The 23,634-nt window shown below is 40.0% G+C and overlaps 2 protein-coding genes across 5 annotated transcripts; one reads left to right on the top strand and one right to left on the bottom strand.

Moving 5' to 3' along the window:
• Positions 1-1,089: 1,089 nt before the first annotated feature.
• Positions 1,090-15,020, bottom strand: LOC309436471 (tRNA selenocysteine 1-associated protein 1-like). Of its 4 annotated transcripts, XM_082045675.1 has the most exons (11): positions 14,346-14,437; positions 13,269-13,446; positions 11,691-11,771; positions 10,607-10,683; positions 10,374-10,510; positions 9,617-9,748; positions 8,618-8,737; positions 6,133-6,331; positions 5,335-5,380; positions 4,558-4,726; positions 1,090-1,281 (listed from the first exon to the last, which is right to left on the bottom strand). In XM_082045675.1, the coding sequence occupies exons 4-10, from the start codon at positions 10,634-10,636 to the stop codon at positions 4,590-4,592; spliced, it is 801 nt and encodes a 266-aa protein (XP_081901801.1). In that variant the 5' UTR covers positions 10,637-10,683; positions 11,691-11,771; positions 13,269-13,446; positions 14,346-14,437; the 3' UTR covers positions 1,090-1,281; positions 4,558-4,589. The 4 variants fall into 4 exon arrangements, with proteins under 4 accessions (XP_081901801.1, XP_081901800.1, XP_081901802.1 ...); XM_082045674.1 differs by lacking the exons at positions 1,090-1,281; positions 14,346-14,437 and adding an exon at positions 14,770-15,020 and having other exon boundaries at positions 4,336-4,726; XM_082045676.1 differs by lacking the exon at positions 1,090-1,281 and having other exon boundaries at positions 4,336-4,726; positions 14,348-14,365.
• PAK1IP1 (PAK1 interacting protein 1) lies at positions 14,488-23,404 on the top strand. The gene is made up of 10 exons (XM_082045673.1): positions 14,488-14,693; positions 15,445-15,607; positions 16,942-17,062; positions 17,156-17,230; positions 18,172-18,224; positions 18,702-18,847; positions 18,938-19,035; positions 20,423-20,522; positions 22,110-22,236; positions 22,874-23,404. The coding sequence occupies exons 1-10, from the start codon at positions 14,631-14,633 to the stop codon at positions 23,032-23,034; spliced, it is 1,107 nt and encodes a 368-aa protein (XP_081901799.1). The 5' UTR covers positions 14,488-14,630; the 3' UTR covers positions 23,035-23,404.
• Positions 23,405-23,634: the final 230 nt, after the last annotated feature.

Below are 23,634 nucleotides of genomic sequence, written 5' to 3'. Positions count from 1 at the left end.
ATGCAGAGCTGTTATATAGTTCACACTCCTTCCACCAAAGAGTGTCACAACAGAAACATGAAGAAAAAGTGTATTAAGCTTTGGGGCTTAGGAGAACTCAAACCAGTTTGTGAAGAAACAAAATTGAGCAGCGACAGCAGAGTAGGACATGCTTTTAGATGGAATATTACTGGGGAGTTCTGTCATGCAAAGTCTTCGCTGCTTGTTTCATACTGGATTTTTTTAACCTGTTATCTTCCCAGCTCTCCTACATGACTTGCTCCTTCTCAATTTCTTAGTATTGCTTTCATGGTTGTCTATAGGAGACAACCATTTTCAAAATCCCAGGAGAGCGGAATTACTTTGCAGATACTTGCACCCATGAATGGCGTGTTCAGAAATCCACAGTCTCTCCCTCTCCTATCGTACCACTGCAAATACAATTTTATGTGCAGTGGGATGGCTTGCAGTGATAGATAGTCCTGCCCAGGGCATGAAACACATGGGTTTAGAGGTGACCTCCAAGAACCACCTCATCTCATGTAAAGTGCTGGTGTGTTACATCTGTGGACCAATTTTAGGGTGAGGCTCTACTTCTACAATATGCTTGTAAAAAAAAAAATCTACATCAATATTATCATCAAAATACAAGAAAAATAGTATTTTAGCCTGGATTTGTAACTCTTTTTGTCTAGGAAGCTGTTATGCTACGTTCCAACTTAAGGAGGGGAAGGAACACTATTTCCACTATGGGAAGAGCAAGATTCACAAAGGGATATAAACTGTGCCCTTTGGTAACAGACATTCATCAGTAGTAACACTGACTTCTAAAATGGTACCTGTGTGAGGAACTGACTAAAATCACTCCTGCACTGGACACATAAGAGCTGGGCAAATTTTAAACAAGATTCCCTTTCTGATGCACGCCAGGTATGTTGAGGTAACCTGTAGACACGATGTTCTCCTTCATGAGTGTGTCAAAGTCAGCTACTCTATGTTTGTTCTGTAAATTCAAGTGCTGCTTTATTTACTTATTTTACTTCCATTTTACTTATTTGGAATAATTTCCATATGGTTACATTCCTTTAATGACACTCATGACTCAAATACTTGTTGATGTAGTCAAACAACATCTATTGATGTGAGTCACTGACGTGTTATTAAAAATGAGACAAAAGGCAAATATATATATCCAGCAGAATGATAGGGATCATCACCATTTGATCAGTCTTCCCTGTTGACTTATATCTGCAAGTTACTTTGAGGTAGCACTAGAAAGAAGCTGTTGGTCCAAGAGCATCCCTGCAAAAAGAAACATTCATTGTCTTAAGTACCATTTTGTGCTTTTTGTACCCTTTTAAGTACTCCACCCTTTTTGGCCTATTTCTTCCTGCTCACTGATTGCAGGATTAGTAGTCCCTCAAACCATCATCATAAAGCCTGTCCAGGTAAGTAGTAGAAAACCAAACCACTATCCTTTTGAAAAAATTAGCAAGTTTTGAGTAAAGGCACTATCCATGGCAGCTAGGTGCAATGAAGAGTTTCTAAAACTGGAACTAGATATTTTTGCAAATAAACCATCAAGCTTAGAAAACACACCTATATTTCAGCTGGGTAAGTCAGAGACAAAACACAACCCGAAGTGAAATATCGTGGTGTTGCAAAAGTTGCTTATAAGACTTTTTTTTTTTCTTATATGTTCTCACTGCAATCACATCTTTGCAGAATTGATGGCAGGCACCTGTATCGTATTTTCAGGTACAAGCTACCAAATACAGGCTGGTAGTTGAACAGCTCTAACTTTACTCAGTAAAAAGTCTCAGCAATGCATTCTCATAGTTCTGATGCACTCGCCTTCTCCTGTATTGGGGGCTCGTGGGTAACACACCAATACAGAAAGAAATTTAGCATTCAGTATGCCTTTACAGTTAAGAACATGCACTGTATACACCATCTTGATCCCATGTATGCACTCCTAACTGGAAAGAGGAACAGACTAGTAAGGCTCAGGAGACAGAAAAAGAGGTCAGAGAGCTATTTTAGAACAGTGTCACATGGGTTGCAACCAACAGACTCTCCTCCTCACCTCATTTTTCTTGTGTGTTGACTAGAAGAAAACACACCCCCAATATCTCTCAGGTTTGGAAAACTAATGGCCCGAACTACCTCTTTCATTGCATTACAGAAACAACATTTTAACTGTGTACTTTACAGTCCGGAATAGAAGATGCATGCATGTCTGAAAACAGTTTCTAACACAGAGTGTAGAGATCTTGTTAAGAGGTAAAAATCTGCATAAACGAGGTGGCTACAAACTGTGACTTTGAGGTTAAAGTACTGTGGTGATAGTATGTTGGACTAAGTGAAATCACATGGCTACATGGGCATTCGTTACATAACTGACACACAGATCAATCTCCCAAACGAGAAGAAACAAACAAACAAAAAATCAGCAGATACCCCATAGTATTTCTGCTGACCCAACACACATTCTTAGCATCACATTTTTAATTAACAACACAATAAAAGGTTTCCACAAATTACTTGCTGCAACTTAAATACAGTGTTAGGTGATGCTATGCAAGCCACTTCAAATCAGGATATAACCCAGGCACAGACATGGAAGCTGCCTTGCTGCTCATGGTGAGCATGCTTGCTAGATACAAAACCCTCTTCTCAGCAGACTAGGTTTGTACTACCAAGCTCAAGCACCACAGCTTTGCACAACTGAAGCGGCATCAAATCCTGTGCACTTCTGAAGCTTTAATAATCCCATCCAAATCCAAAGGGCCTGCATCTACTATCTGGAGTTTAGTGGAGTCTGCTGGAAGTTCTATACATGCAGAGCCATCCCCTTTCCCACTCATTCTTTTTGCTTCATACCCTTTCTACTTTCTGTCACATTCTTGTTAATAACCTCCCTAACATTAGCCTCCAAAGACTCACCAGTTCACACATGGAAATTATTCACCCAAGAAATTTAAGCTCCCAGCTACCTTGCAACTAGCCCTCCCCAAAGCAGGGCAATAGCTGCTGAAACTGCAATGCTACTCCCTCTGCCTAGATGAGGTTTGTTGAATTCTATCTACATACACATCTGCACAAAATCCAGGAAGAAGGAACCTCCTATAGTACTCCAGAAACCTTTTCTGTTTTAGAGCATCTACATTTAATGGGCAAGACTTTTGATGTATTCCTAGCTGAAATTAAACTGTGCCGAGAAGGATATTCTGGTCAGCAGCTAGAAATGACCTGCCAGTGCCAAATCGTCACTCAGCAATTCAGTATTTATTTTTAATTCAAGAACAGCATATAGATTGTGACTACCACTTAAATTACATTGTCATGTAAAAGTCAGAGAACTTTATTCCTATCTGCCATCATAGCAATTATGGTTTAGATTGCCCCCAAAACACACATGGCAGTACCAGTGTTGACTAGCTTTAGTAGCTTCCACAGCTATTAGCTATGATAATTTCTGCTAACTTTGTTTCCAGCCTAACTTATGTTATTCTGTACATTAAGCAGTAAATAAGTTTTGCATACGCATGGGCCTAAGTAGTCCCTGTGGGTGGAAAATACTTTATACTTCAAGATGAGAACAGTTTAGAGGAAGCCACTCAGAAGTTGCAGAACTTTCCTCATTGCTATCTCCCCTAATGTCCTCAAATACCAAAAACTGTCAGCCTACTAAAATTATGACTTCATCACTATAAAACACCTGAGCATGAAGACTGAACAAATTACAGAGATGTCTAGCATAGGGTGCAACTTAATTGAGGAGCTGTTATTAGGGTAGTTTATTCCCAATGGGTTATTTTTTCTTCCTTTAAATAAGAAACTTATTTTCCCCCAAGAATTTTTAGGTTTAAGAACATGTGTTATTTTACACCAGTTTCTCTGCTGTAAAGTGTCAGTTCAGAAGACTAATAATAAGAAGTACAGGAATAAAATTTTTAGTAGGGATCATCCTTAGTCTTTGGAATGTTTGCAGCTACAGCAGCTGAATGTTTGTCCTTCTGTATGTTTAAAATCGCATATTGATAAAGGAATTCTAACTGACCTAGCAGATCAACAGTAGTATAGTTAGCAGCAGCAGACTGCAGGAGAAAGAATGGGCTCAAGTGTTCTCATTACAAACCCTGTAAGTGTCTCCCAAATGCACACATGATCTAAGCAAGTGTGTTAAGAGCTTGTAAAAGTTTGCCTAGGTAACTTGGAAATACATGAGAGTCAGTTTTCAACAGTGTCCCAATGCCCATACCAAAACCAGGTGAAATATGCCTACTGCCTCCAGCTAAATTCCACAAGCCAGAAGAGAATGTGCTTAACATACATAAGTAAAATCCCTTGCTGGCAGGTTTGCAGAAACAAAATTTTATTTACACAGTCAAGTCTATCTTCAGACCCCATTGAACTCTTTACATTTCTAGAATATTTACATGATTTCAAGATGCTCCAATTGATGGACAAAAAAAATTACAGAAACTGTCAAAAGCATAGCAGAAAAACTCAGCCTATCATTGTGCTTTAAAACTTATGATCTAGAGTAATGTAGAAGAAATGTAATTTTAGCACCTTGGTCATAACGGTCATGCTATATAAGACACTTAAATAGCAGGGGGGATGTCAGAAGTGACCGTATCCAGAGGTTGCCAGTGACAATTCATGAGGGAATCATAGAGTTCTTCACTTGTCTCGATAAATTGTCTGTTCATTTCATCAATATCCAAGTAAAGCTGCGGATCTGAAAATAAAAGCCTAGTAAGTACAAGGGTCAGATCTTAGGAAGCATGCACACAAAAACTGTAAATAAATGTCTAAATGTGGTTTTAGACATTTAATAGATTTAACAGTCAATGTAGTAAGATGTTTATCCAGCTAGAATTTTAACAAACCTGACAAGTCCAGCTCCTTTTGGAATTTGTGTACTAGAATGCTAGGACTATATCAGCATTTCAAGATAAAGAATAGATTTAATTATAAATAACAATTAAACTCTCCAAAAAGCCATTTAATTCATTTATACAGAATGTGTTAGGCAGGATAAAGTTTCTGAACACTAACACAAGATGTGTCTATACACAGAACTGCCTTCAAACCTTCTAGGCCCAACAACTACGTTTTGTAAGCTTTGTACCTATCTTTAAGTGCAAAAGTGTTGTTGACAATGTCCCATTCTGCCTGACATGGTGTACACTATCAGCTTTAAAATCCTACCTCATCTCAGCTATAACCCATGGAGAATGCCACTACAACAGCTGAATAAGACATTCTTCATCCAATAGTCATTGGCTTGCATTGCTAAAGGGCACAAGTCTAGCTAAATTCAAGTTGCAGGGATAGAAACATTACCTTCAGTTATCAGGTCATCATTGATTTCAGTCATAGCTGAAGTTTCCTAAAAAAAAAAAAAAAATAAAATATCTTAAGTTTAATCAATCTATTTTGAAAAGCATCACAAGCCCAAAATAATTCTGTACTCCCAAACCATTCCCTTCTCCCACAGCTACAAGAATAGGCAGGGGGCTTGTGTTTGTTGGATAAAGTTGCAGTTTTGCAGTTTGTTTTTTTTGTTTGTTTTTTTGTGGGTTTTTGTTTTTTGTTTTTTGTTTTTTTTTTTTCTTTCTTTAGTTCCCCCTCTCCTCCTTGTGTTTTGGTTTTGGTTTTGTTTTTTTTTTTCTTTGCTTGGTTTGTTGGATTGGTTTCTTTGTTGTTTGTTTTGCCTTGTTTTCTTTAAAAAAAAAAAACACAACCAAAAAAAACATAGTATAGTTCAGGTTAGAAGCGACTTCTGGAAGCTGTAATTGATAAACTGGCTGATTTAAGGTAAGACCACCTTACGGTAAATTCTTTAATTTGCTCTTAACAAATTATCTCAGAACAAAAGGAAGAGAGGAAGCCTACACCATTATGCTGTCAAAACTTATTTGGCATACATTAACAAATAATGGTGTAAAGATCTAATTTTATAGATACATTACTTAAGCACTTAAAGATACCTCTGTATGAAGCCTGCTATTCCAACCTCCACACTAAGCAGAAAACATTATTTCAGTTTCAGGACCACTTTTTGCTCTTACACAACTTGTGCAACTTATTATTTGTGATTTTTTTTTTAATTCATTCAAAACAAGTGTATAGTATCGTTACCTCAAAAACAGCTGGGGCCATAACAGCATCTCCTAAAGAACACTCTCCAACAGCTTGCATGCTATCATAGGGAGTATAGGAGCTGTAGTTGTAATCAGCATAAGGATCATAATTCCACTGTGAGGAATAGTAGTTCTGATAATCTTGGTAATAATCATTATAGTTGTACGATGGATACCGCTGGAATTCTGCTTTCAGTCTGAAACATGAGAAGTTTATATAGTTAAGAGTCTGAGAGCAATAAGTTGCAAATCCAGTTCTAAAGTTACACAATTTTCCAGTTTACACATTTCAAAGTTTAAAAGGAAGCTTGTCTGAATAGTTGACTAAGCAACAGTAAGTCACTGTGAGATCTCTTATTTATACAGATACAAATGCTCTCACCTTTGCCAATACCAAGAGCAATTGTTTTCATGGATTAACTCAAGCCATGACACTTATCTGTATTCAAGTATTTTTAGTATCTATATAAGCAAGCTGCTGAAAAACTTATTTAGTAACACCAGAGACATACATCAAGCACAGCTGCTTTAAAAATGCATTCAGTTTTAATTAGCCCTTCTATCTTTTGTTTGGTTAATACTAACTCGTTATTTCTAGAAACAAGGATATGAAGTCAGATTATCCATTTCAGAAGAATCATAGAATGGTGTGGGTTGGAAGGGACCTTGAAGATCATCTAGTTCCACGCTCCCTGCCATGGGCAGGGATACCTTCCACTAGACCAGGCTGCTCAAAGCCCTGCCCAACCTGGCCTTCAACACTTGCAGGAATAGGGCATCCACAGCTTCTCTGGGCAACCTCACCACTCTCAGAAGTATCTGACACTGTCTAACAGTTTGGCATGGCTACCTCCACCTGCTCAATTTTTAGTCCCTGAAGAGTTGCCAAAGTACAGCTGTCAAGTGAAGTCAGCACTGCCATTATTCAGCAAGAAACCAATGCAGCAGGAAATGACAAAATTCACTGGTTCTTAAAATGAATTGGCCTGCTGATTAGTTTTCACTACTCTCCTGAGCAGGTTCTCAGGGATAACTTCACACTATTGACAAGAACCAGTGCCCAAGTGTTATCTGTACTACAACCAAGGTCCAAAAGCAGAGGTACACTACAAGAAATGCATTCACATAACCAGCTACACATTCCAAAAAAATCCTCTATGCTTAGAGATTTCTTTACTATGAACAGGTATACCTCCTGCATTTGCAAAGTCCAATTTCTCTGCCTCTCCACTGCACTGAAGTCATATCTAGGCTTTTTGTCAAGAACACAGACTGAAGGAGCTCAGAAATAGAGATGCCTGTATGACTTAATGACAAACTACTCTGGCTGCATATTTTGATTCTAAGACAGTACAGTACTCAGCCATTCAGAAAAAAAGATTACTTATGTGTACTTTAATACCTACATTTATTTCATTACTGCAAAGCTACATATACATTCTAATAAATAAGTACTCTTGTCTTTCTACTGTAATAAAGTAATGACATGATGTCTCAACACATTCTGCTTCCAGCTTCTTTCCTACATACATCTCTGTAGGAAAGAAAAATCTGAAAAAACTGCTGACACTCTTCTGAATAGCAGAAGTGAAGAAACTTGCTGTTTCTTTGTGACCTCCTCTTGCTTTCAAAATCAGGTAGCCAGAGCAATTCTGGACAATGCTCTCAAGTAAAAGCATTTCCATTCTAAAGTAAAGAGGTGACATTTGCAGAATTATCCAGGGCAAAGAAGAAAACAAACCTGTTATTTTTACTATTTAACAGAACACACAAGCTAACCTCAAATATACTGAAACTGTTTTATGTTAGATCGTAATTTTGTCTGTATCCTTGATCAAACTTTATCAAATTTGGTATCAATTCTCTAACTGTTCAAAGACCTGAATTGCCCTAAATAACTGAGACACCTGAGCTGGCAGAGTGAAAAACCCTCAAAACTAATCAACTTCAATTTCATTGCTACCCCACCAATTGAAAAGCAAAGAACAGTATTCTGAACAAACTGTTTGAGCAACACTTTGTTTTTTTCACCCTGTATTCTGTATTTTTCCACTTAAAACTGTTTCTTCCTCTGCCAGCCTCTATAAAACTAGCTGCCTGGTAGCTTGTCTAAACTAGAGGGAGAAGTCTAGAAGAGCACCCTAACATACAAAACCACTTGCTGTGCCCTTCTACTTTCTTTAGGCCCAAACCTGGAAAATATATTAATGCATTCAGCTTCATTACTGTAAGAATTAAGGCTGGCTACAACAGCAGCTAGGCTCAAGTTACACAGTCTGGCTAGACTTGAAGTGAATTCCCCCAGCAATCCTGAAATATGTTGATTAATCCAGGTAGTCAAAAGACAATGCTTCTGTATTTTTGGTTTTGTAGACTGCATCATGGGTACAGCCACTGCATCAAGGACCACAGACTTTACAAAGGCAGAGCCACAAGAATCTGATTGTTTAGTATTACTGTATCAATGCATAACTCATTGTTACCTTTTAGAAATGCCTATGCTCAGCCGGATTCGTTTTCCCCCAAGACCTGGTGCATTCTGGCAGTCTTGCAGTGCCCTCATCTGATCACCTTGCTCACCAAATCTGACATAGGCATACCCTCTGCAATTTTCAAAAGGGAAAAAACAAATTCTAGTATGCATAACAGTTACAAAGCTAATTAATTCTTGTCTTCTACAAAAACAGAAGATAGTAGCTACTATAGCTTCCATTACCTAAGCAACCTCTCTGGCATGTTCACATACACAGAAGATGCTTTTAAATGAAACACATGGGCCAGAAGCAAAAATGTTTGTTCTTTGATAGCATTAAGATGCAATTTGCTGAGAGTGAGCAAATACATTTTAATTACTATCTGTGTAAGTAATCAGATTCCATATTTCTGCACTTACAGCAGTTAATTTATCAATCAACATTAACCCACTTCTACCACTGTACAGCACTAACATTCTTTTTATACTTGTTTTAAGTTGTCTACTGCATTCAGCATTGTCTGAACAGCAAACTCACTCACACTTGCTTGACTCACTGCCTGGCCAGTCTAACTCCTGCTAGGCTTTATCTACTAATATTAATAGGTTCACCCTCCCAACCCCCTACAATTTACCAGGCCTTACACTTTTCTCCCACATGTAAAAAGGAAATAATTTTGTCTTCAGTACTGCAGATGACTAAGTGGACTCACTGCTGTATGTAAGCACAGCTGCACAGATTTCAGTGCATGGCTCTCCTTTCTCCCACCATTTATTTTATTTAATGCAGATAAGCATGTCTAAATTGAAGCTTATCATATAACTGTTTAAACCAGGAAGTTTTAAAACACAAGGACCCATGCTGTTAAAAAAAAAAAGTGATGCTAGAGACTAATCTGTCTTTCCCTGCCTCTAAAGATGATACAGGAAACAGTTTCAACACAAGTTCTTCTGTATTACTTATAGAAGCAAATATATTGACAGCATTATACATTTTCACAAGCATTACCTGGAATATCCCAGCAGGTCTGTTGCTATTTTGCAGTCAAGACATGAAGGGTACCTCTTTAGGAAATAGTCAAAGAGCTGGAAGTCATCCACTTCAGGAGTAAGCTCTCCAACAAATATTGAATAATCTGGTCTTTAAGAAGATAAAAGAGAACTGTTAAGGTTGAGACTAAGGTAGCTGACTGAAACATTAAAATATCTAACATATTAGCAGGTAGTTATCCCTGGACAAATAAGGGTACACTGGACAAGTAAGGAGAAAAAATGTGAAAATAGTATTAACTGAAAAACTCTGAGTAATGTCCAGAACTGCAATGCCATCACTCCAGTTCTCAGTTTCTGAGTCCATTCTACTGCTTTTGTAGTAAGAGCACTTCAGAAACTCATTTTATGGAAAAAAAAATAAATATATATATATATAATTTTTTTTAAAGTTCGTTTTAAAAATATATATTGTCTGAACAGGGCGAGAGAGGGGAAGGCAAGGTGAAGGAGGCATAAAAATACCAAGAAAAACTATTAACTCAAGTTACAGCCATGATTCAAAAGAACTAGGACTATTTTACCACCTCTTCTCAGTGATTATGGGAGAGACACTATGAAGAAACCATCATTATTCTACTGGCAATAGATTTCCATAAGCAATACTTTAGTGTATAGCACATTTGGTTGCTATTTCAGGATTTTAAAAGTAAGCGATGGCATTCACTAGTCACTATCAATTCAAACAGATAAAAGGGTCACAGCTTCTCCTTTACCTGATTGACAAATTAGTACTACTAGGGACAAACTCTATTCTTGCTGGTTTCACTTTGTTCTTTTTCTTCCGTTTCTTCTGCGGTGTTCTCCACCAGCTGTAGGCCTGGAGACATTCTCTTTTTTTCGCCATCAAGTCCTATTGGGAGAAAAAAAATCACCTTTATAATATTTAGCCTCATTTACATTCCTCCCTCCCACTCCCCATCACCACAGGTGATTTCCCCATATTCACCTTGCCCTTGAAAGAAGCCTGGGGTCCCATTTCTCCCTCCGCCTCCCATGAGGGAAAGCAGCCTCTGGGGAAAACGCCTGGCAAAAATAACAGAGCCAAAGGATTGTATGAACAGCCATATTCCCCTGACTTGTCAAGCTGGCTAAAGGATTGACAGCTTCCTCTTGGAACCAGGGAAAATGCAGACAGCCCTTTGATGTTGGCCAATCCTAAGTGTTAATTAGCTTCAGGACTGGACTGTGTTCCACTTGAGCTCCAGGATTCAAAAAACCCTGCAGCAGCATCGTCCGAATGATGAAGAGGCAGCGAAGTCACCACTCTTGCCTAGAAGGGATCTTGGCTGTCCCTATCTCCCCTCATCTAGGTAGGAATCCTTCTTCTCCTATGTGAGATGCCTCTCCTCACTACCCAGCTGTGAGTCACTCCCCTAGGCCAGGAACAACAGGAGGCCAGCTGATGGAACATGAGAAAGCAGACCAGGAACAGGCACTAGCTTGGCTGAGAGAAAACTCAAACCCAGATGCAAGGCCAGGAACAAAGAGGCATAAGAAGTGCCTCTAGGAGGAAAAAAGAAAAAAACACACACCACCAAAACCAAAAAAACAAACCCCACAGTTTAAAAAGGAAGTGGGGCAACTATACAAAAGAGGAGGGAAACAACAGCTGTGTTAACACAGGTTGCCTCCCTCACTTAAGATTCTGAAGAACAAGGACTTCCAAAAATAAGAATGGTGTTTTGCAGCATTTTTTACTTACGCGGGCTTTAACGTTCTTCCTCTAGAACACCTCTACATGTACCTTATATAGAGAGTGTTATGTGCAAGGTCCTTCAGATGAACTCATGCTCAAATAATCCAAACTGCAAAGCTTAACGTTATGCCCCAAACCTGCTTCAGTTGATGTGATTAAGTGTCCAGAGGACAGCCACCAATTACCACATTATCAGAAGAAATCACAGGACTAAAAGAACACCCAACTCAGAGCAAGCTAGCTATTTCAGCTTTACATTTACTAGGAATTCTGAGTATGGTTCTGGAATCCATTTAGGCACTGCAAGCCTGAATTTCTGACCAAATGATCTTACCGGGCTTGCCATGATTCAAACTGTCTTCGCCCTTTCTCGAATGATATGGTTGCACAGGTTCAGTTTGTTGCAGTCCTTCCGCTGAAAGAGATGTCAGGGAGGAACAAAAAGATAAAGAATCTTAAACTTGAGAAGAACTACTTTCAAAGATGTTTACTCCACTTTACATCTTTAATGTTAGTATTCAGAACTTAGAAATGTAAATTCTGATTTGTCACTGCTAAAGCAGCAAAAATAAGGATATATGGCCAAGGGGATGATTAGAAGTTGTCTTCGCTTTCTTAAATTGTAATAATCCAAAGATTTTTCCACTGTTCAAAGCACAAGAAAATTACAGAGAGCTTTTAAGCCACCTATACATTATCCTCATTTCTGAAATGTCTACATCTAACATAGTAATTCAGAAGATCCGTGTTCTAAAACAGTTAAACTAAGCAACAGAGGTTTCAATGTTTTGTACAACCCCTCATTTTTTTTTTCCCTTTTAGCCAAATTAAAAGTTGATTTATTTGTACCACAAATGATACAGCTGAAACAAGTGTTGCTTCCTATGTGCTAAACAAGAGACATGTAAGATGGAAGAGGGCACAGTACAGGTAAATGTGATCATTCTCTTCATGTTTTCTTAGGTATGTCTTCTCTTTTGCTTCTTCCACATACATGTTTCTCTCACTACCAGTGAGTTGACCACAATGAATAACCTTTTATTACTGTCACTAAACCACTGAGAAACTTTCCTGAAGAGGAAATCTTTCTTGATTGTAATATCCTTTACGTTTTTCCCCCTAATTATCCAACAAGAGTAAGTCAGTGCAAAACAACTTCATTTGCAAAATATTTTACATCTACACACAACTGTTCCTTCACCACTGATTTTTTTTCCACATCCAGTGTTGCTCCTTCTACACAGATACTTGATTCCTTAAGTTTAATCTTTGCTTCCATGCAAAAATGTGTGTGTGTGTATGTGTATATATATATATATATATACACACACACATATATTTGTTTTAACATACTCACTGGTCAAATCCATACTCACATAATACAATAAATACAGAGTGTTTGTAATGCCTTAAAGGCCTGTCCACATGGGGCAACAGTTCAGAGCACTGCTTCTGAAAACACACTCAGCTAACCTGACACAGGATAGCCATACACCACAATTAGAGCACTCATGCATGGTGTTATTCAGAAAAACCATGCACTTCACCCCCACACCCATCCAAAGCCATAAAAATAGTCCAGTACAAACAAACCCTTAAATACAGGTATATACTAGCAAAGTTAGTATATGCCCTCTTGCTAAGCCTAGCTGTGCTCATTATAAAGCATCATAAGCATCAAGTTCTTCCTGTTAAAGAAGGTCTTTATTAATAAAAACATCCATAGTGATGTACCTGTAATTCAAGCATTACTTTTATTAGAATGAACCATAAGCTCCTCCATGTTCTAACACTGAAATACTAATCATTGAATTTACAGCTGCATAATGCGTTTTTTGTTTTGTTGTTTTGAGGTTTTTTGGGGGCTTTTTGTTTTGTTTTGTTTGGGGTTTTTTGTTTGTTTTAAACTTACCTGTCTTCTTGCAGATTTAACAGAGGATGGAGTACACTACAAAGCGGCTTTGTTCCAAAAGACTATCAGAAGGCAAATGGTGCAATTCTCAATTGCAGTTATCACAGACTTTTATGCAAAACTATGTTTTTGTACTCTTTCCCCGTCTGATCTTGACTGTTGCCTCTTGATCTTTTCACTATAAAACAACAACATTTGAAAGCAGTTAAAACAGCATGCATTAACATTATACTTCCTATATATGCCTTAACTCTAGCTACAGTCACAGCTCGCTTATTATTTAAGCAGTGGTGCAGTATCAACCTCCAGAATTCAAGCAGCTCCTTAACTGGATTACATACACATTTTACTAGCCCATTTATTCCACCCTTTAACGTTTGTACTAGCAAACAGACAGATGAAACTCTTTATGAATAAAACCACATGCGCGAACACGGCTCACCCAAACATGGAGGACAAGCCGCCCCCCTCCTCCATTAATTTCGCTCACGAGGCGCTGGGGCGGGGGGGGGGGAAGGAATACCCCAGATCGCCTCAGGCTGGTGCGGTGACCCCCAGCCGAGCAGCCCGACAAGCCCAGGCCCGAGCCTCACCACCGTACAGTGACGCATTTTTTATAAGCCACACGGCACGACGGGAAGAGGCCACGGCGCACGACAAGGTAGTGCGCCCCGCCCGGCCGCGGCCTCCGCAGCGGCCACACTGGCGCCGGACCGCGCTTCCCGTTTATTGTGCTACGAGATAAGGGGGGAGGAAAGAAACGAATAATGATTTTTAAAAGCCCGCAAGGCCCTGAAAGCGGCCGCGACGCTCCCCCGGCAGCGCCCGGGGTGGGGGCGGGGAGGCTGGTTCAACGGGCGGTCCGGCCTAACGGCCGCCAGGCCTCCTCGCCCCGCAGGCCCGCGGCCCAGCCGCCCATGAAGCGGCGGCTCTGAGGCCTCGGGGGAAGGGAGGAGGCCGCCCCCCTCCTCCCATTGCGTACTAGCTGGATTCGCGCCCCCTCCCCCGACGCCGGCCCCCACACCCCGGCCTTGATCACGGCGCTTCCCGCCGCCCCGCCCCGATCCCAGCACTAACGCCGCTCATCCTCCGCGTCGCCATCAGCAGCAGCGCGAGACACTTCTTCCGCCCCGCGAGGACCTCCCGCGCGGGCTGCCCCGCTCGAAGCCTGACCCGCCAAGCCCGCGGCCTCGCCGCCCCCCCCACCCCGGCACTTCCCCCTCTTCAGCGGCTGGCGGAGGCCGCAGGCTCCCTCCGCAGCGAGCGCTGCCGGCCGCCAGCCGTGGACCCAGCCCGGCGCGGCCACAGGCAGGGCGGAAGACGGACCCGCAGCCGAGGGCGGCAGGGCCCCGAGAGCGGCGCATGGAGCTGGTGGCGGGCTGCTACGAGCAGGTCCTCTTCGGGTTCGCCGCGCGGCCCAGCGAGGTGAGAGCAAACAGGGCCGCCCGCCAACCCCCCTGAGGGAGAGAAAGGCGGCGCCGGGGCGCACCGCGCTACTCACCGACTCCTCGCTCCGGAGTGGAGGGGCCGGGCGCGCCGGGTGGGCTTTTAAAGCGCCGCGGGGGCGGGGCAGGCTCCCGCAGCCGCAAGGCTCGGCCCCTCGCTGCTGGCGTGGGGTGTGGGAGCGGCCCGCGGACACCCCGCTGCCCGGCCCGGGAAGCGCGAAGGGTTCCCCGGAGCTGTGGATCCTTGGAGCTGCGGAAGGCGGGCGGCCGCGTGGGTGCGAGGGGCTGTGCTGCCAGCTCGTTCCTCTCAGCCTGTCAGCGCAGAGCTGAGGAGAAGCGGCTGCGCAGAGGACTGATGCCACATTGTTTCTGGGGGGGGGCCGGTGCGAGGCGGAAGGCGTGTCTCCAGTCTGCAATGGTGGGAGAAGGGAGAGTTTGCCTCCGTTGTCCAGGAGATTTATCTCTCTGCAGATACTCTTCCTCACACAGCTTCAACTAAGCCCAACACAGAGTACAAGGAAGCAGTTTGCACACTTAAGTCGTTCGGAATAATCTCCTAACACCACATTAACTCAATTAGATCCCATTACACTTCCAGCTAAGTATAATTCTTTTGCATTTTACTCATATACTTTTTCCGGTTTTGGTTTAAAAAAAATACAGGATGATGAAGTAGAAGCTCACTACAGGAAGCTTCAGAAAGACCTGTTTATTTTGTATTTCATTTACAGTCCTGGACGGTTGTCCCTGATTTTACACATCATGCCCACTCTGCCTCATTGTCAGCAGTAGCAGTGAATAACAGATATGTGGTCACTGGGAGCAGAGATGAGACAATCCAAATCTATGACATGAAAAAGAAGATAGAACATGGGGCACTGCTGCAGCACAATGGTAAGGGAGCTTTTCTTAATAAAAAGCATTAATGATAGAAACGTAGGTGAAAAACTGGCCCTTGCCAGAAGAAGGACATTGATTTTTTTTTTTATTATTGAGTCTTTAATAACGATGCTGTTGCAGCCATGATAGTCACTGATAGAAGCTCTGTGTCACCTGCGCCATCGTGGTTGAGTACTGCTGTTTGAGAAAGCGGACAAGATGCAGTTCAGACGTGTATAGCTGCAGCAGGGCTTCTAGAGAACATCAGTGGTTGAATATAACAAGAAATTTGGGGGGGGGAGGTGTGAATAAATACTTAGGAAATTATTCAGATTTCATAGAACCATAGAATGTCCTGGGTTGGAAGGGACCCACAAGAATCATGGAGTCCAGCTCCTGTCCCTGCACAGGACAACCCCACAGTTCACACCATGTGTCTGATGGCATTGTCCACTCTCTTCTTGAACACTGTCAGGCTTGGGGCCATGACACTTCCCTGGGGAGCGTGTTCCAGTGCTCCACCACCCTCTGGGTGAAGAGCCTTTTCCTCATGTCCAACCTAAACCTCCCCAGCACATCTTCCTGCCATTCCCTGGGGTTCTGTCATTGGTCACTAAAGATAAGAGTTTGGCACCTGTCCCTCCTTTTCCCCTTGTGAGGAAACTGTAGCCACCATGAGGTCTCCCCTCAGTCTCCTCTTCTCCAGGCTGAACAAACCAAGTGACTTTAGCTACTGCTCATACAGTTTCCTCTTCAAACCCTTCACCAATTTTGTAGCCTCTTCTGGACACTCTCCAGTAGCTTTATATCCTTTTTATCCTGTGTTGCCCAGAACTGCACACAGTGCTCCAGGTGAGGCCGCACCAGTGCAGAGCAGAGCAGGACAATCACCTCCCTCGCCCGGCTGGCAATGCTGTGCTTGATGCACCCCAGGACATGGTTGCCCTCTTGGCTGCCAGGGCACTGTTGGCACATGTTCAACTTGCTGTTGACCAGAACCCCCAGATCCTTCTCTCCAGAGCTACTTTCAAGCATCTCGTCCCAGTCTGCATGTACAGCCAGGGTTGCTGTGTCCCAGGTGCAAAATCCAGCACTTGCCCTTGTTGAACTTCATGGTGTTAGTGATTGCCCAGTTCTCCAGTTTGTCCAGATCCCTCTGCAGGGCCTCTCTGCCATCAAGAATGTCGACAGCTCCTCCCAATTTTGTGTCCTAGGGTAGATTTGCCCAAGGGTAGGGTAGTAGCTGGCATGTTTTGCCACTAGGAGCTTCTCAGTTAATTCCTAAGTTCTCTGTGTGATAACTGTTCAGTATGTACAATATTGTTAATAGCTCTGGTTTGGATTTCTAGGCACAATAACTTGTTTGGAGTTCTATGGTACTGCACATCTACTGAGTGGGGCTGAAGATGGAATAATTTGTATCTGGAACACAAAGAGATGGGAATGCCTGAAATCCATTAAGGCGCATAAGTGAGTTTCTTAACTCTGCATATTCACACGTTTTTATCTTTATTTTCCTTGTAAATGATGTATGTGCCTAATACATTGTTTTGTTTTTATCAGGGGGCACGTGACATCTCTGTCGATTCATCCTTCTGGGAAATTAGCTTTGTCAGTAGGAACAGATAAAACACTAAGGTGAGTCAAAACTGATGAAGGAATACTGAGAATCATAATTCAGTAACTTCTAGTAAATTCTTACAAGCAACAATTCTGTGCTGGGACTGGACAGTGCAACACCGCTAAAACATAGTTTGACATCAAATGTTTCAAAGATCTTTTGGTTTGTCTTTTGAAGTTCTAGGTACCAGCAATATTTTAAAGTCTTAGAATCATTGTGGTTGGAAGAGACCCTCAGGATAATTGAGTCCAACCATAACCTAACTCTAGCACTAAACCATGTCCCTAAGAACTGTGTCTAAACGCCTTTTAAACATCTCCAGGGATGGTGACTCCACCACTTCCCTGGGCAGCCTGTTCCAATGCCTGACAACTCTTTCCGTGAAGAAATTTTTCCTAATATTCAATCTGAACCTCCACTGGCACAACTTGAGGCCATTTCCTCTTGTCCTATCACTTGCTAATTGGGAGAAGAGACCAACACCCTCCATGCTACAACCTCCTTTCAGGTAGTTGTAGACAGCAATAAGGTCTCCCTTAGCTGTTCCTAGCCTCTTGCTATGCTCTGACTCTTTGTAGTCACTTGTAGATGTGTAAATACATTTGCATTTTGGAACACAATTTTTTTAAACTTCTGAAAGCTGTCAGGTTTTGTTTAGTGTGAGAAAAGTAATTTTTCTCTGAGTGTGTACAAGTTGCTGTATATATGTGTTTTAAATATATAAAATGCTATTTTAAAAGCACAAATTGGTATTGGTGGTTTATAAAAGAAATATTCCAAATTCCTTATTGTGTGCAAGTGATATATGAAGTCATCATTTTCTCTTACATTAAGAAGGCAGTAAAATGCATACAGATGCTTAAAAGCTTCCTTTGGATGCCTCATGTCAGCAGATTGGACTTCAGTTTCACTGTACTGTTTTTAAACAGAATGCACATTATTTATTGTTGTCTTTCAGAACTTGGAATCTTGTAGAAGGACGATCAGCGTTTATCAAAAACCTGAAGCAAAGTGAGTTTATCAGTCTAAATTCTCTGAAAAAGTGGAATTTGTTGTTTGTTTGTTTGTTTTCTGTAAAGAAAAGTAGACTGAAGCAACAAGTCAGTTAATTGCAAGCAACTTTCACAATAACTTTTTTACACGTACAGGCAAGCATATGTAAGCTTATGTCCTTAGCAATAATCATTTACCAAAACGAAAACATAGTTACACTAAAGTATTTTTTTTTCCTCTAAATGTGATGTCAGGACATTTAAATAAACGTGGGGGTTTTTTGTTTATATGCTTCTGATAATCAGAAATAAACATTTAAGAGCATAGTTTCACTTGCTTATTCTAGGTTATTTGATTTTTTTCCTGCATTTTTCTCACATTTAGATAGAAAACAGTGTCTAGTAGCTTCTAAAGATTCTTATTTTTAGATTCTTATGCAATATAGAGTGCAAAAGACCTGTGAACATGTGTTTACAAATGTGTCAATGTTTACAGATGCCCACATAATTAAATGGTCCCCTGATGGAGAAAGATATGTGACCGTGATAACAAATAAAGTGGATATCTACAAACTTGACACAGCTTCAATCACTGGCACTATCACAACAGAGAAGAGAATTTCTTCACTTATTTTTGTTACAGTAAGTACGAAAAAGAGAAGTACTGGGAAATTGTCTAGTTCAGAACACATGAAATTAATCAGACTTGAATTTCCTTTTTTTCATTCCAAGGATTCTGTCCTTGCCATAGCTGGAGATGATGAAATGATAAGGTTCTACAGCTGTGACTCTCAAAAATGCCTCTGTGAATTTAAAGCCCATGAAAACAGGTATTTTATATTTATTTACTGTTTAAATATTTACGGGAATGCTGAGTACTCAGTGAAGTTCAATGACTTGTAATGTTCAGCATATTTTACTACTGTTTTTGTTTTAGTACAGAAAGTACATTTACTTATGTGCTAAGTTCCAAATTTGGGACAGACTTGTTTGCTTTAGTGTGAGGGCAAGTACTCTGCTATCCATTCACGTTACAAAAACAACAGGGTATAGAATTAGAAATATTATCATTCCAAATTTATTATCTAAGTACAATACAAATATTTAGGTCTCAGTGTAAGATCAAAAGACCATATCTAAACAGAAGTCTTAAATATAAAATCTCGATATACTGGCATGGATTTATGTTAACTTTTTTTTTCAGGTAGAAGGTCTTCTTTCCCTCTTTCCTTCCCAAAGCTTTGTTGTATCAGAATTGAAATGGGGTCTGTAGTGCTTATCAGGCAGGAGATAGATGAAAATGGCTGTACAGCGTTCCAAGTGCTCCACTACAAAACTGGACTGTACTGGACAGGCAAATTTGGTAGAAAGACATCTGGTGATGTTTTCTTGTCATATCTTGATCAGTCCGTGTAACAATTGCCATCTTTGCAGTTCAGATTCTGAACTCCCCAGCAGGCTCATCATCCCTGTTGCACGGCCTGAAATAGGGCACCCACCTCTGGCTGAGGTGGAATTGCTGAGAGGCCAGTGATGTCTCTAGAACCATAGGTTAGTCACGCTGGTATACCAAAGCTTTGAAGTGGATAGCTGGCTGGTAAGGAAAGCAAAACAGAAAAGGTTCTGCTAAATTACTTGGGTTTATATAGAATGCATGTATATGGTTTTATTTATTTATATATGTGCATGTGTGCAAAAATAAACACACACAGGTGCACACTTCTGTGTGTATGCTCTATGTGTTTCTGAAATTCGGTACCAATATTTTCCTGTAAGACCTAAAGAATGTTTAACCAGTCTTTACAGATTCTGAATCTTCAGAATGCTTAAATAAAACAAACCAGTTGTGCTCAGTCCAGACAACAGGAGGGTAATGACATATTCTCCGTTCTTGTCAAATACCAAATATTTGTCCAAATACTGATTTTAGTTCATCAAAACACAAAAGCATTAGCTAAAATGTCATTGATACGGTTAAAGTATTAAAAGTATTAAAGCATTCAGAACTGAATCCTAAGAAGCCAAGCAATGGCAAGTGTTCCGACTGTAAGTGACAGCACTCAAAACAGATTACTGTTCCGAGTTCCTGCCTGTCATTTGTGGGTGTTCTGTTCAAACTGATTTTTAGACTGTTGCCTATTCATCTTTAATTTCTGTCAGCTTACTGTTCTGAGCTGCCATCCTATAATGTAACAAAGTACTGCATTTTCTTCACAGAATAAAAGATATCTATAGTTTTGAAAGAGAAGGACAACATGTTATTGTTACTGCATCCAGTGATGGTTACATTAAAATGTGGAATCTGGATCTTAATAAGGTTGGTCTATTAAACTGCTTGTTACGTTTATGGAAAAATATCGGACAACCAAAATTGCAGATAGTTCTCTTACAAAGACTAATTTTAAATCACTGAGGAAATTTAACTTGAAATCTGGATGTCTTGATCTTCCTCCGTGTTATGTTCAGTACAGATGAGCATCTCTATGTACATATTTTTATGCAGTTGTATATTTTTCTATTATTGTAATTTTCTTTTAAACAAACTATAAAATCAGACAATGGTATGGAGGTCTCATCTCCTCTCTATGTGGAGTCCTGCTTCCCTGTAGACCTACGTGGCCAGACTTATGACTGTCTTATCAGTTATATATGTTCTAAGGACTGCCATGAATTTTTGTAATGTTGATGACTGTTGCTACTCTTTTAAGAACACAAACTGTATGTTTTCAGGGCGGTGGTGGTTCTTCATGTAGGACAAAAAAGTTGTCCTTTTGAAAAATTCAAACACATTAATATACTGGATACTTTTATTTCCTATGTTTTCAAACAGTTCTGAGTAGCACATTTCTAACAAGGAATCATATCTTCAAAGTTTCCCATGTTATTGTTTCATCTGGGGTTTGTCTTTTGAAATCATAATAAGATTTTTTTAAATGTAATGATTAGTAATAAAAGATTTACTATATTCCACTATGAGTATCCTGAATAGTTCAGATATATATCTCTCAACATTTATTCATATTAGATATCTTGTCTGAATTTGCCCATTTTTAATTTCATCCTCCCTGATTACTTTTATACTTTTAAGTGCAGTAGTGAAAATCTCTTTTTTCCATTCACCTCAAAATTCTGTTCCCCTTGTACATAATTGACACAGTGATGAGGGAACTCTAACTTTCTCTGTAACATCGTCTTTATTTTGGCCAAATGTGTGATTTTCTTCCTGTGCAGGCAAAGTTTTGTAAAACTTTGAATAACTGTGTGGGCTGCTCTGTCCAGCTCTTTGAGTCAGAATATCCTGATGCTTGATGCTGTTATGCTGCACGTGTCCTTGTGACACTTTTCCCCCCAGTATCTGTCATAGGACATTTGCTCGAGTATTCGCGGAGATGCCTGATAAAATTGCAGTTAAGCAAACTGAAACATACTCTGAAGAGATTTGTCTTTGTGAGGGAGAAAAGGAATCTGATGCAATAACTTAAGTAAAATTATTTTCACTGAACCAAAAAATACCTTTTACTCTGGAGAAACTTCTGAAACCATTAACAAGTTTTTTGTGTGCATCTGTGACTCATCTAGGTACTTCTGGTGTTTAACCTACCCCCGTGCCCATGTGCCTGAAACCCACTGATCTTGCTTATCAAGATATGATCTTAAAGCCATGGGAGTTTTTTGAAAACCACCATTGAGGAATGATATCGGGAGCAGGACTGTAACAGTGTGGCCATTAACAGCCTCTAGTTCTAAACGTTGTTAGGCACCAGAAATTAAGTGGAAGTTGGGGAGTAAGATACTTTCTCACTTCAAATACTGCAATAAATTTACACATAAGTAATGTTTAATTAATCTTTTTCTATCTTAATTAATACTTAATATTTTTCTATTTTTTCTATATTATCTTCAGATAAAAGATGTGCCATCTTTACTGTGTGAAGTCAATACCAAAGCTAGGCTGACGTGTCTTGCAGTATGGCTTGACCAATCTTCAGAAACAAAAGAAAATTCTGAGAAAGCTGAAACATCATCTCAAGGTAATAGAGCTGTGTGTATTTTCAGTTGTTAATGCGACTGTGAATCAGAATTTACTAAGTGGGAGCTTTTTACTATATGCATTGGAAAAATTCTTGGTATCTTGAAGAATTTGGGATATGACACTGGCAGGTGATACAGATATCCTTACCAATCTGGTAGTGTCTCAAGCCTGCACTATGTTGGAGGACATAAGCCTGTTCTAACTTCTATTACATCAAAGTTTTGTTTCTCTTTACTGGAATAATGCACTGAGGAAGACACTGTGAAGCTTTTGAGGCAGACAAGAAATTAATAAATAGTTCAATAGAACTGCATGTCTTTTTCTCCTATAGGCAAAATTAGGTCTGAGGCCAATGCAGTTGGGCAACCTTACGAAGTCTGGCTCAGTGTGTTGTTTTGTTTCGCTTTGGGCTTTTTTAAAATTGTTTTCCTGTCTCATAATCCACTTACATCCTTGGTCTTCAGATATTTTCATATCACAGACAAAACTATCATAAATGGCACATTGCACTGTAAATAAAAAATAATTTATAACTCCTGTTTAAAAATGAGATACAAATACGTCTCTGTGCCATTTTATACTAAAAAGACTGGATACATATATCACTGTGATTGATTTCCTGCTTTTTTTTTCAGCAAATGAAGATGAAAAATCATCAATAGTCAGGAAAAACAAAGTTTGTCGGACTCAAAAAAGTGATAAAACAGCAAAAAGAAAGAGAAAAATTACTCCAGAGAAGACCAAATTGGACGCTCCACTGCAAAAGAAGAAAAAGAAACAGAATAGCTCAGCATGAAGGCAGCTACTTACTTTCTCTCCTGAAAAAAAAGTAAATGCTGGTGTTGCTGTAGTTTTTATAAGGATGTAAATCTCTGACAGGACATACACCTCCAAACTGATCTGTTGTTTAAAAGTAATGAATGTTTTTACCCTAATAAATTGGCTGATCATTCTCAGAAGTAGCAAAAGAGATGGCAACTTTTCTTAAGTGAATGAGGCAAAAATAAATTCATAATATGTAATATTTATATTTTTCTGTTAACAATAGCATACACTTTTTAACTGGCCCCGAAAAAGCCAGCTAAAATAATAAAAATAGCTGCATCTGTCTTTTACGTTTTTGTCTCACTTAAATGCGTATATTAAGACCACACTTTTTCATTTTAGTGTTGAAGTTACTGTTCATTTGACTCAAAATATGATCTTGCCTTTGTCATGTATTACTTTTCCTACTGTAAGAAAGAACATGTTAAAATTATTTAAAATATGATCATCACATTCCATTCATACATTCACAAAAAATTGTACTTTCCAGTTTTTGACATGGAGTTATACATAGACCTTTTAAGTAAAATGGTTGGTTGTTTTTTTACCATGGCCATACTTCATGCATTTA

This window comes from Streptopelia decaocto (genome assembly GCF_964273445.1).
Source record: "Streptopelia decaocto genome assembly, chromosome: 2".
Lineage (NCBI taxonomy): Eukaryota > Metazoa > Chordata > Aves > Columbiformes > Columbidae > Streptopelia > Streptopelia decaocto.
This window is presented reverse-complemented; position numbering and strand designations above follow the sequence as displayed.

Bases quoted from the DNA above. Each gene is read 5' to 3' on its own strand.
- LOC309436471 (XM_082045674.1), bottom strand. From the start codon at position 10,636: ATGGGACCCCAGGCTTCTTTCAAGGGCAAG. The intron at 8,738-9,616 runs GTAATGCTTGTG...TGAAAATTGCAG, and splicing joins GACCTGCTGGGATATTCCAG to AGGGTATGCCTATGTCAGAT. The intron at 5,381-6,132 runs GTAACGATACTA...TTTTTTTTTTAG, and splicing joins TGGCCCCAGCTGTTTTTGAG to GAAACTTCAGCTATGACTGA.
- PAK1IP1 (XM_082045673.1), top strand. From the start codon at position 14,631: ATGGAGCTGGTGGCGGGCTGCTACGAGCAGGTCCTCTTCGGGTTCGCC. The intron at 17,063-17,155 runs GTGAGTTTCTTA...TGTTTTTATCAG, and splicing joins AAATCCATTAAGGCGCATAA to GGGGCACGTGACATCTCTGT. The intron at 19,036-20,422 runs GTATTTTATATT...TTTTCTTCACAG, and splicing joins TTTAAAGCCCATGAAAACAG to AATAAAAGATATCTATAGTT.